Source organism: Ruditapes philippinarum, unplaced genomic scaffold (assembly GCF_026571515.1).
Source record: "Ruditapes philippinarum isolate M1 unplaced genomic scaffold, ASM2657151v2 ctg404_1_1_1_1, whole genome shotgun sequence".
Lineage (NCBI taxonomy): Eukaryota > Metazoa > Mollusca > Bivalvia > Venerida > Veneridae > Ruditapes > Ruditapes philippinarum.
The window spans coordinates 53937-67975 of NW_026852024.1; the positions used below are offsets into that span (position 1 = coordinate 53937).

The following is a 14039-nucleotide window of genomic DNA, read 5'->3' on the forward strand; positions in this document are numbered from 1 at the left end:
ATTGAGTTTGAGCTTTTTTGTCTGTCTGTTTGTTTATTTGATATTTACGCCGGTGTCAACATATATTGGTCATATATCAGGGATCGGTCTACCTAACTGGTTGTCCTGGATAACTAACCGGTAAAAACAATTTTCGTCTCAAATGACCGACTACAAATCCCACATAATATATGTAACAGTAGTGGGATACAAAAAAAACATTAGACCCATAGTTCGAGATCAAATGTATCGAGAAAAGTTAACCCCGTTCGAAGATCAAACCAGCACCCCTAGGTTACATATCTGATGCTGTTTTATTTAAATAAGTGGGCAAACACTGAAGGCAAAGAGACGGGTAAAGTTTAGAGGTGCTTTAAAAAAGGTCTGCTTGCCTTTATAATTGAGCCGCGTCATGACAAAACCAACATAATGGGTTTGCGACCAGCATGGATCCAGACCAGCCTGCGCATCCGCGCAGTCTGATCAGGATCCATGCTGGTCGCTGTCAGTTTCTATACTTGTAATAGGGTTTGTAAGCGTTGGTTATGTTGGTTTTGTCGTGACGCGGCTGCTATATAAGAAAAATGGAATAGCATATAGAAACGTACATAAAAAGAAAACAATAAACTAGACAAATGTCATCAATATTTATTTTTTATATTTGTTATCAACAGTTTTTATTAAAAAGCAATGGCATTGTACAGGTAAAAACTGGACATGTTATATGTACTGATAAACAATACAATAGACCAGTAATCTATATATCAATAAATACAATAGGCCTATGCAAAAATAACAATAGATTTATTTAACACAGTATAAATATTTGTAGGCCTCTAACAACATAAAAAAAACATAACTGTAACATGTTGATGTAAAAGCAAAACCTGCAAAGAAAGAAGTTTGTTTTAAAATGATTTCAAATGAAAATAAAATGCAAAATTGCAAAGACAAAGAAATTATATAAAAGTCGTTTCTAATCGTTCAGGAAAGATTCAAAGGTTGTCTGAACTAAAAAAAATGGAGTGTAATACTTTTTGTTGTACATTTTAACTGAAGTGACTTGCTACAACGTAAAATGATTTTTACAAGAGTATATAGAATTGTATCAACATGACGCCCGTGTGATAAATCATTAGCAAAGGTATACAGAGGGTCACCTCTGGGAAGGTTGAACTTTACTGCATAGTTAAATTGAAATTAGAGTAAAAAACAATTTTTCATGTTTATTTATTCACTTTTATATACTAAAATGCAAAGTTTGAAATTAGAGTAAAAAACATTTTTTCATGTTTATTTATTCACTTTTATATACCAAAAATGGAAAATTTAAACAATGACAACTTGCAATTATATTATATCTTTAATTTGTAATTTGTTGCTATGATATCACATCATTATAATAACTTATATAGTAAATACAAACTCAGATTATAAATGGCTGGAAAAAAAGAGATTTGTTTAATACATAGTCGCAAAGCTTTTATAATAGAAAATAAACAAATTGCAAATACGTTCATTTTTATATAAGTACAATTTCTTGTTTCTAATTATTTCCATAATTAATTAGATAAAATATTGGATGATGACTTCTTTGATAATACAGAATTATAACTTTTTTGTGTAAAAAAAATACTTCATAAAGTTAACAAGTATATTATTATAAAAGACTTTTGGAATACAGAATGTACTATTATTGTCTAAAATCAATTTATAAAAAGTTTATTAACGTTGTTCTATTAGGGCTAATAAGATAAAGTCTGTTAACACGCGAAAGTTTTACTAAATCCCATGTGTTGCTCATTTCTTTTATTTTGATAGATAAAGGATTGAGATTTTATATTATTGTGGGGAGACTATACCGAGAAATAACGTTTAATTTGCATTTAACTTTAATCCTCGCGAGAATCAAAACATTCTCTCGCAAGTATAAACCCACGCGAGAATTAACCAGTTTAACATGCTACAAATTAAACATTAAATATTTTAAATATTAAAATCCTACATTTTGTTTGTTTGTTTGTTTCATTTTACGTCTTTTCCCAACAGTATTTCAGTCATATAGACGGGTAGTTTCCTAACCATCGTTCCTGGAGAGTTACACCAGTACTAGACTACCTTCCTCCGCGCTAAACTACCAAAGCATCTCTCGGGGATCGAACCCACGCCAGAGAGGTAACTGGATTAGAAGTCATCGACTCTAACCCCTCGACCACGGAGGCGGTAAAATCCTACATTTAAATTGCCCAAACAGGACACCATAGTTATTTGATTATTTCGCATATAATATTTTTCACTATAAAGAAATGAAAAATAAAATATTAAGTCTTTTTTCTTGTTTACAGATTTATAACATTTTTTACGAATTCTCTCGGGAAGATAATTGTATATAAATGGTAAGAGGAATTGATTAAACAGAAACCTTTGTGAGACACTTAAGATTTTCCAATACAATTTTGTTCATTACAATAATAATATTTGTTATAAAAAACAAGTATAAGTCGATCGTTATGCAAAGGTTTTCTTTACATTGATAATTTAATAAAATAATATAATATAACAAATAAACCTTATACATATACATCGTTTCGTAAGTTTTATCATATTTTAGATTTAAGCTATACAGTTACTGATGTAATATTATTCACATTTTTTACTTCAGCTTTCAGTTTTTGATAGAACTTTCTTTATTTCAATACTCAACATCAAAATATATATTTGTTTTTAACAGAACTTTCTTGATTTATTTTGAAACATTGAATTACGGGTACTCTATTTTGCAATTTTGTTCAATAACTTACCAAGATATATTAAATACAATTATAAGTCAATATCAAGATTTAAGATGGATGATTTAACTCAGATTACTTTAAAACAATAACATTTTTAAAGTAAAATATCAACTTAACTCTAACGCTAACTTCTTCTATCTCAATTATAAATTATAAACAATCTACAGTTTTCATTTAACGCAATACATAGTATTGTTAAAAAAGTATATAAAAAATAAAATGAAATATAAAACAATTGGTATGTAATCAAGCAGTTTCTAAAGATCAGGAACTTAAAATCTGTAATACATTGTGCTAATCTTTGCTATGAAATCAAATCTTCGACATTTTGTCAACACACAAGGCAATGTTTGAACTAAGTTAACTTTAATGTTTTATCTGTTCAAAAGACTTTAAACAAAGGTTATTTCACTGCTGTAATATGAAGATTAAGACCAGATATGCAAGTGTCATGTTACGAACATTCGTCTCTTACTACGTTAGAAAAATAAAGAAAAATGAGAAAAGAAGTATAGATGACTGATTTCAGTGCACAGAAGGAAATGCATTTTCTTTTGTAGACTATGACCAAAAAAACATAAAGCGGCAGCAATTTGGTACAATGAATAAGGTGATGGGTCCATTTCAAAAGTGGTTTTCTGTTTTGAAGGTTAAGTTTATTCTCTTTTCAATGCAGTTTACATAAAGTAAGTTTTAAATTATAACTTATCAACTGATCGGATAATTTCGCTAATGTTTGAATCAATTATGTACGTATGTTATACATTTACCCTTTATAACTATTTGTAAGAAATACCTTATGCATTTATCGTTACTCTTAATTGGGCTTTAGATTAACCAGATGAACCCACGGTGGGGTAGATGTAGTATCTACAGAGTTATTTTCAACTAGCTATTGTAACTATATATCGGCGTATTTCTTTTGCCCTTTAAAGGAACTCCCCTGAGGTCTGAAAGCCTAGAGATATAAATTTGAAAATCTTACAAATATCAAGTGAAGCTCCTAAAATTGGAATTTACAAAGGATACAAAGAAATATACCCAGAATTGAATTGAAAATCAATTCTATATGCGATTTTAGCCGAATTTAGCAGAAAAGCGTTGTTATGATTTTTATATTGTATCATTTTCACAATAACAACATTTATTCTGGGCAAACGGAATGAGGGAATTATCTGAAAATTGGCAAACAGGTAATTGGTTCAGACCAACATCAAATGGTAAAAATATTTTGAGGAAAAAAATCCAGTCACATTATGTCGAAAAACCTTAGTAAGTCTGAGTTTTCTGATAACAATTTGACCTCTTTCTTTCATATTTTCGGACAAGAGCGTGCACCAGAAAAAGAACCACTGATTTCCTAATAACGAGTTGGATAGTAAAAAAATCAGCCATTGATGGGATTCTAGACCATAGTGGAGACTGGCAAGATATTTATAATTGCCGCCAAAGTTAATTTTTGTTCACTTGACAATAAAAATGTTATACATGTTGTTAAATTTCAACAGTACCACTATTAATAAGATCTAAAATAGGCATTTATACAGTGGTAAGCTGCTTTAAACGGGAAAGATATATTATGAATTATTTTGCTTTAGAACCTTTAAACAAGAAAGCAACGATAAAATATTGTGTATTAGCATTTGATATTAGCATTATCATGATTGTGGAAATATTTTTATACGAAATCTTGTATTTTTAAAAAAATTATATACACAATAACAATTAATTAAATAGAGATGCAAGAATATTCGAAACACCTTTATGGAATTATTCAATATTTCATATCATATCAAACCCATTTTAAAAATATCTCTTTTTGAGTTCTTAAAACCTGAAATTACAAGTCCAAAATATTGTTTTTAAGTAGGGCGTTGTGTTTTTTCCCCAATGATATGATAATTATACTTCTTTTTCAAATTTCACTTAATTCTATTTGTTGTCAGTTTAGCTTTTCAATTATTGAAATAACTCGTGATCGACACAAGCTTTTATCTAATGTTCAATTTAAGTGTCGTGTAATTTTGGATATTAAGATTACTGTTTTCGTGTCATTTATTTATGTATAACACTATGCAAGTGTCATTCATCGAGAAAAGAAAAAAATACTGTAAAAAATACGGCGATTGCTTTTATGTACATGTTTTAATAACTTAATTTGAAAGCGAGTGTATAATATTACGGGGTTTATCCCCTACAAACATTTACAAACGGTTACTAATAATGAAAAGATTTATAATAACAGCCTATTTTTAAAATACGGATTTGGCACGGGTTTAAGGTTATGTACGTATATACATGCTTGAATGGAAAGAACAGAAGATTAAGTACAACCGTTAAGAATGATCAGGTTTTGTTTTCAGTTATAGATCCACATGTATATAATAGTATTTTTGAAAGCCTGTACACTATTTTCTTAATCGTGTTAAAGTTTCGGCCAACGCTTAAAAAACGTTCTTAAAATAAATTGAATACCGTATTAATAAAACGTGAAATTTTATATAGAAAAAAAAAATTCTGTAACGTTTTATGATGAAATAAATGATAATTTATATATAAGTATGAAAATGAGATCATAAAAATGACGTCAGTTGTTAAAGTATCATATCGTCATATTGTTTATAATAATTCTATTTAAATTTTGTAAAAGATGTTCTAAAAATGCTAACATAGCAGATTTACATGTGTGCATAATATTGCAAAACAAAAATTAAATATTTATACAGTTCGTAACAAATTTATTGCTTTTATAATTGTGTTTTGCATAGGCTAAATACAATAGGCTTACACCTTTAATCAACACATGCAGTTATATTTTTATAAGTTATTATGTCGGGACTTTGGTAAAATATTGCATTGTTAACACATTTGAATAGGCATTAAGTTGATACAACTTCTTCAAACTATACACATGAATAAGCCAATCGACAGTGTCTCTTATGAAATGAAAACAAAACATTATCCTGTAAAATGTATAACAAAGTAGGCAAAATAAAAAAAAAGTTCAATTAAATTAGAAAATTAATGGTATATTCAAAACAAAAGAGGGCATGATTCCATATCACGAACAGCAGTGTTTTCAAAGTCAATTAAATTATAAATGGTAGAAGAAAGGAACAAGAAGAAAAAAAGCTTTAAAAAATCACATTTTCTTATTTGTAAGTCGTCGTGGAAAACCTTAATGTTATAGATATTATACGTGGAAACCTGCATTAAAGAGATTACTTTTGTTACGAAACAATATTACGTTGCCTTATGTTTTGTAAGACACGTGGATTACCTACATGTTATAAAACAGTATCTTATATGAAACTGACCTTCCAAAGTATAAAAATGCAAAGCGTTTTAACATTTTTACCCCCCAAAAATTACATTTAAATATTTTCATTATCACTTTACGAACCGAATTTTAGAGGGTCATTTCGCATGATATCGGTATGTTTCGTTGAAATAAGTACATACTTTCGTTAAATGGTCAAACCTTTCGCTTAATTCATTAAAAATCGAATAATTAATACAAATCTTGTAAAATGAATGGCATATTGGCACTTTTCGTTAAATTAATTAAATACCTTCGTTAATCAAATATTTACGTTCATTAAGCGGTTGCTATTTTCATGTAAGTATCTAATTAATTGATACTTATTAATTGTGTGGTTCTTCCTTCATTATTGATTGATTCCATCTACAGTAATAGAATAAATAATTTTACTTATCTAGACTGGTGTATAATAATCACATTCTAGCAAAAAACACAAAAATTTACATCACCATTTTGTACTCAAAAGATTTTTTCTTAAAATACGTATAGTTAAACTGAAAGCAGGTCTATTTTACTTGTAGCAAATCTGTTTATTTGTAGGGTGAAAAAAAGACCAAGATAGTTTCATATTAGACAATTAAAATACTATGGTATGGTTCTGCATAGGCAAGCTATTAGTGTGGTATTAACATGTGTGAGTCATCCTATAGAGGACCAGTACAACAAACAGAAAAGCGGAAAATACCGAATTTACCCCGGAAAGACACGAACAATTCCGAATGTTTCCGGAGTTTCAGATTATTTAATGAATGTAATTGCATTGTCAGGTCAATAAATAAATCAAAATGTATTTTTATAGTATTTAAATATGTATATAAAGTTATGGACCTTTTAACGTGGCGACTCACATATGTTTTAATATGACGTAAAGCGACTAACAACAAAAACATGGTATTCAACAATGTATAAGTGATTTCTTATATATACAAATACAAGCGTTTTCAATAATTAATATGCATCTATTTACATATGATTTATTTGTTATAAATATATGACACAATTTTTTGGGGAAAAATGCATTTTGTGTTATCAGTTTTTAGTATCATGACGTAATACGTCCCAGAAAAAGTCTAAATGTCTTGTATTACAAAACAAACCATGTTATTATATTTTAGAACAGACTATGGCAGTTAAAATGTAATCAAAGTGGTCGTATTTGATACGTACCACGTGACAATGGAAACAAATCTCGCTTAAGTACCTTTAGTTCGATCTTGAGCTGTGAGAGATATTAAATATTAAAAAATAAAATTAAAAATTTTATCATAAAATTAAACATATTTGAAGTGAGAAAAATTGTTTTAACCTTCTTACGTGGAGTATAACTTAACTTAAAATTGATTAATTATTTATCAAGAAGTGTTCTAAGAACATGTATATGACTGTACGGGACCTACATATGATTTCGGATTTCTTCTATTATAATCCCCTACTTAAATATCCCCCATAACTAAACCACCGCCTAATCTGCACCATAATATCTGCATTTTGTAATTGTAAATAAAACTGTGCAATCTATTTAATAATCTCATAGTATTATGTCGAATTCTCACTAATCTCGAGTCTATAATATTATAATAATTATTTATATAATAACTTCAGCAGCACTTAAAAGTCACCAAGTACACAATAACTTAAATATATACAGAACCTGAAGAATAATATTTTAACAACGAATTAACATGGACACTAAATGTGAAAATCACAACAAAATATAATTATTCACATTTATATGTGTGTCAAATTTTACCCATTTCATGGTATTATTATGTTACCCTCTGGAGATGAGACCAGCTATCTATACGTTCAGCGTGAAAGAACACAGACCGTTTCAAGAAGCATCCGTTGCACGAACACATAGCCTTAGCTTACAAAGCTACTCACTGTCTCCCTTTGAACAATTCAAGCTATATTGAAGACATATCGTCCAATTGCTGCCTCGTTTCTAAATTTTGGATTCACCCATTTTAGAATTACCATTTCCTATGTGCACGTGCGTGTGTCCGTGGCTATTATAACGTACTATGGAATCACGAGGTGGCCTCAAACTATCACGATCACGGTCTCTGTATATCTGATCAGGCCCGTATTGCTCGACGTAGCTCTCACTACGTAATCTGTGATTTATTCCACGACACCGAAAGCACAATATTTCCTTAAATGGAGTTCTGAACTCTCTGTTAAATCGAGCGTAAATCACTGGGTTCATAAATGAATTAAAGTATCCTAGCCACATTAACATGGACGAAATCCATAACGGAATACTGTCTGGATCATTTAAAAATGGCCTTACTAAGGCAAGAATAAAAAATGGAAGCCAACATAGCGTGAAGCCTCCCATAATAATCCCTAAAGTTTTCGTCGCCTTTCTCTCACGCGACGAGCCACCAGTGCTCTTAGTCCGCGATAAAAACGATTTTAATGTGAAACGTCTCCTGTGAACTGCTTGTTTCGACGTTGGAAGCATTTCCGTCGATGCATCGTCTGCTTCCGTAAAACCGTTCTTATGGAGATTTCCGTTCGGAATATTCAAATGATCACTGGCACCGCTACTTCTGGATGATTTTGCAGACATGTTTATATGCTCATTACCCTTGTCTATGCTACCGAGTTTCGACGTCTGTTCCTTTTTCATAATCCGAGATGACACTAACCAAATTCGAAAATAAATAACAATCATCACTATTAGCGGAACATAAAAGGCCCCAAATGTTGCATAGATTTGATATCCTATCTCTTGACTTATATGACACTCCCCAGGTCCGAGTTCAGTTTTCCATCCGAATAAAGGAGGTACAGATATTATAACTGCCAAAGACCATACAGCCGCTATCATTATAGCCATTCGCTTAGGCGTCCTTTTTATGGCATACTGGAATGGTCTTGTTATCACAAAGTACCTATCCACACTTATCATGCACAGATTCAGTATAGATGCTGTACACATTATCACATCGAGAGAGGTCCACAAATCGCAAACCGTTTCACTAAAAGGCCACCTTCCTCCTAATACCTCATTTATTGCGGAGAATGGCATTACAAGAAGAGCCACAAGCAAATCGGACAACGCGAGTGACACTATTAATAAATTAGATGGAGACTGCAAACGTTTAACTAATCCCACTGCAATACATACTAAGGAATTTCCTATGATAGTTCCTATTATTAACACACCTAGTAACACAGAAATCACAATCTGCTGCCATACTTTATACGTAGGTTCCTGAGGCGCTTCCGTAGTCGAGCCATTTATAACGACTGAAATATTTTCCGTTGTATTAAGAGGAAAATATCCACTACTTGTATTACTAAATCCGCTGAAATTGGCGATTTTCTCAGTGATTCCGACGACTGCCAAATCTACAATATCTCCCATAACGTGAATCTAAATAATTCCGTTTTGGTATTCCTGAAAATGTGTCTTATTTTTCTATTGCAACACTACATAGACGATTCATTACTCTGATTTTCTTTTTTGTCTGACGGATCAAAATCGTTGGAAATCAAATCAAAATCTTCTAGGAGTGCCGTTCACAGTTAAGTAAATGCATTTTGATGGCGTATCTACATATATCATAATAATACTCCCAAATCTACATCATTACAAAATCACTTATCCCCCTCTTTGCTTATGTTTTATGAATTTGATTTTTTTACACTCCCCAAGCCTCTTTTACTTTGCACAAATATCCATGTCTATTATTTCGCATAGATGCGTTGAATACACATAAATCCAATGTATGTTTTCTTATTCAACTCATTCGCATTAATCCAATTTATATATTTCGATAGATTCTTAATACACTTGCTGTCATCCGTCTAATACTATGGAAAAAATATTTTAGGGGATTATAAACTTTCTTCAGTAAGATGGCCACATGTAGAGGACTTTAGCACGGGACGAGAATAAATCATAAAACTTTCTTTTAAAATTTGTCCGTACGCTCTAATGCACTATTTATTTTAATATTGTGCGGTTTGAAGACAACCTAGTGTAGTTTTGAACGATTTATTGGCGTGTTAAGCTATCCACATCTTATTTCAATGTTAAGTCTGTGGAAATTCAATCAATTCCCCGTATATATAATTCATCGGTAGAACGTAATTAACTGGGAAAAAAACTGTAACTGAATTTATCGTTTTCGAAATCTTTCTGTAAAGATAAAGTCATTAGTTACCGTGTCGAGTGTTAGCATTCAATCCGCTAAACAGATTTTTTCAATTTTCCTCCGCTTTTAAATAACTGGTTGTATAATAATTATTTCACTTTCACATAAAAGTTAATGTGACAAGGTCAAAAGTTATTAATATCATATTTTTTCTGCACTACAGGACGCCATTTTGTCACAATCACAAGAATATAAGTACTTTCGATAACAAGACAGAGTTAAACTTTTCACTACTTTCACTATAAAATACCGGTGAATATATTTTAATGTCGGGCAAGTTAATATTTCTTCAAAACAAGTTGAACAAACTGCCTATCAAAGACTTCTTTCAATTTAAATCCATCCGGTGAAAAAATATTAATACGTCACTTTAAGAGTCACTCAGTCAGTTTAAAATCCAATTTTACCAAATACTATAGATGTTCCCTCACAGTTTTATATTTGTTTTTATAATCAGATAAATCAAATTTCCTTGTCTACAAACAGCAAGCACTCCTGCTCCGTTTCCAAATACACGCGTCTTTAAGCAATAACCTTATGTTTGTCACTATTCCGATCTGGCATGCGCCTTGTTTCACCAAATCCATTGTGAATTAGTAAACTAATCTTTTTATGCTTGACCGTACATACGTTAAGCTAAGCAAATCTGTCCATTTAAACAGTCTTTAGCCGGTACATGCATGTAAACCTTTTCTCTTTCAAAACCAATAAACACTAGCGGAAAATATCTTAAGTAGTATTTATTACTTCTTGTAGAATTCCTGTCTCGTGAAAGAAAAATATATGCTAAATTAAGAAAGACTAGTTATTATACTAGACTTTAACTAGTTTATTTTCAAAAGCACTATTATTGCATGTTTAACGTAGCGTTATGAAAAATGTTATGTTTAATTTCCAATATGTTTTCTCTCTCAAGGTTTGGAGGATTTGTTAGTGTAACTTTAAACTGAAATCGTTCGCAAAATCAAAGTGAAGGCCTCGATCACAATATAAGTCCATTTAATCGGTTGTAATTTCTTTATCGGGACTTTTGAATACTCTAGATTATGTCTCTACGTTTAATCCTGTATGCAATAATAACTCAAGACGGTTTTAGTACATGTAGAGACTGACTAGAAACAGTTTTCATTTTTTGTCTGACAGTGTTAAACTCATTACACAGGCGATTGCGTTGTGCAGAATTTGTATTTTTAGATCACGTCATTAGTTCTGCCAAAAGAACATATTTCTTTCTCCAAAACTATATGTGCCATGCCAGAAAATGAGTAAGCATCGCCTATGATGAGAATACCAGGTCCAGTTTACCGTACTTGTATATGTGTGTTCAGCTTGTATAATGATGATGATACGGCATGAGACTGAAGAATATTTAGCATACGTCCGAAGATCTATAAATTCGGTCGTTATATAAGCTTTGATTGCTCTAGTTTTCTAGTTTACACACGATTTTTTGTTTCAACGAGACCTTTAATTGTTTTCAAATGTTGTCAACTGTTGCATACTCCAGAGCTATGGCACACGCAGTCTCATTTAAATGTAGAACATTTGTGTCGATGCTGTTACGGCATACATGCGGCTGTCTTCGTCACTTCTTATTGTAAAATGACACTTACGCCTCCTGAAATGTATCAAATATAATGTTTACTTCACAATCAATTTATTTTTAACAGATGGTTATTTGGTTTCAAATGAATACAGTTACATAATGATATTGATACTCTGTGTTTAGTCTTATATTATCGGTGCAAACTTTCTGAAACGGATAGTAATAATTCTCCACATGTAACAATCACATTCTCCACATATGTTATATATATCAGAATCATAAACTTTGAATAGCAATTAAATAAAAAGGATTTTACTGGCGAAATATATAGATACCGTAAATGTAATTGTAATGAATTGTAAACGGATGTTTTTAAATAAGAAATACATTGATAAAATTATTTACAATACTAGTATTTGAAAAGTATTTCCAGAATACAGAATTTTTAGACACAATCTTTTCAGCATCAAATGAACTTAATAATCTACAGTACGGCAAATTTATTTCATGATAAATTTTGAATGAATGAAAAGTGGAAATGGTGCTTCAAATTGTTTTTTTATTCAATAAAGATTTTGTTAAGACTTGTGAAAAGTTTCCTCGGAAACAAATGTTTTGAAAGTGAAAACGGCAGACCCCATTTGACTGAGTCTTTTCATGGAAGATAATGGAAAGCGCAAACGAGCAACATCTTCTCTTTCACCCCTCCCCCTAGCACCGGCTTATTTAGTATTCAATCTTCTACCCAATAAAGTACTGATAACAATGATCCCAAAGAAACAGTAAAAATAAATAAGATAATATTACTAAGGTAACAACCCCATAGTTCACAATATATCATTATATAGATGGTATCAACAAAAAGATGTCGACATGACCTTCTAGAGAAAACGGGGTAAAATTAGAAATAGACGTATTTACAACACAATTGAAAAGTTTGGTTTTAAACTTACGAAAATATTAAAACATTCTCTATTTTTGTATAATACTTTGCTTACACTTAAACCTTTTGTACCGTGTAATTTATAGTTCAAACTTTATGCTCCTTAACAAATTGGACTAATATTGACCTTGCAATTATGTATAACTAATTCTTTGACTTTTATTACAATAGAATACGGTATTCAGTTATTTGATATAATGCTTTTTTGCTTTAATGTATAGAAATAATGTATAGAATACACAGACATTAACGATTAGATATAATATAAATGTTTAATGTGTATCAGGGAAAACGGATTTATCTATTTTTTGTTAAATCTACAACTTGTTATAAAGAAAAAACGGCTTAATTAAAGCGATTTGTTAAAATGAAAACGTCAATATCTATTCTGTATCAGAGAAAAAAAGTTTATTTTTTTATTTTTCGCCAATTACATGGTTTAAAGAAAAGTCTTGATTTAGGCTGCATGAATAATAGATTGTATTAAAATAGTGTAAACCTACAATTTGAGAAATAAACTAACGATCATTTTAAAAACTTTCAGGTAATATTCAACTTCTAATGCTAGTATCAGAAGAAAAATTTAACAACAACAAAAAGTTAAAAATATATCAGATTTTTTAACGCACATGACTTTCATATGAGCCGCGTCACGACAAAACCAACATAATGGGTTTTCGACCAGCATGGATCCAGACCAGCCTGCGCATCCGCACAGTCTGATCAGGATCCATGCTGTTCGCTAACAAACCCTATTACAAGTAGAGAAATTGATAGCGAACAGCATGGACCCAGATCAGACTGCACGGATGCTCAGGCTGGTCCGGGATCCATGCTGGTCGCAAACTCATTTTGTTGGTTTTGTCATGGCGCGGCTCATATATAGGAAAACGTTCGGTAGCAAAATGTTCCGCTTCTTATGTCAAGCAAATAAAGTGATATAATTTTGCGCATGCATCACTCACTTCGTCACAACAAAAATCAGTTCTTACAATTTAGTTACATTGGTATGCTTTTCATCAAAACACAATTATTATAATGATAACAGTCAGCAGCCAGACTACCAATATAACTTTCTACTCATAATTATAGTTTAAATGTTTTTTTTTTTGTAATTATTGATTTACCAACAATTAAAGAACAGTTTTTATTTTACTCAAAACTGTTTTTAAGATTAATTGGCAGATAAATTACATTTCATCACTGGCATTTTCTATATGCCAATGTTCACACTCTATATTTTCTTAAGTTCGGAAGAAGGTTGTAACAACCTTGGTTTTACTGTAAC

The 14039-nt window shown here is 30.9% G+C and overlaps 1 protein-coding gene across 5 annotated transcripts in view; it reads right to left on the bottom strand.

Moving 5' to 3' along the window:
* Positions 1-609: 609 nt before the first annotated feature.
* The window catches only part of LOC132746986 (histamine H2 receptor-like), a 176295-nt gene continuing 162865 nt past the window's right edge, over positions 610-14039 (bottom strand). For 4 of the 5 annotated variants that reach the window (XM_060736300.1, XM_060736303.1, XM_060736293.1 and 1 more), the window contains one exon: positions 610-11880. In XM_060736300.1, the coding sequence (XP_060592283.1) occupies positions 8039-9469 (1431 nt within the window). In that variant the 5' untranslated portion in view covers positions 9470-11880 and the 3' untranslated portion in view covers positions 610-8038. The remainder of the gene's footprint in view (positions 11881-14039) is intronic. The other variant, XR_009628069.1, reaches the window with a different exon arrangement.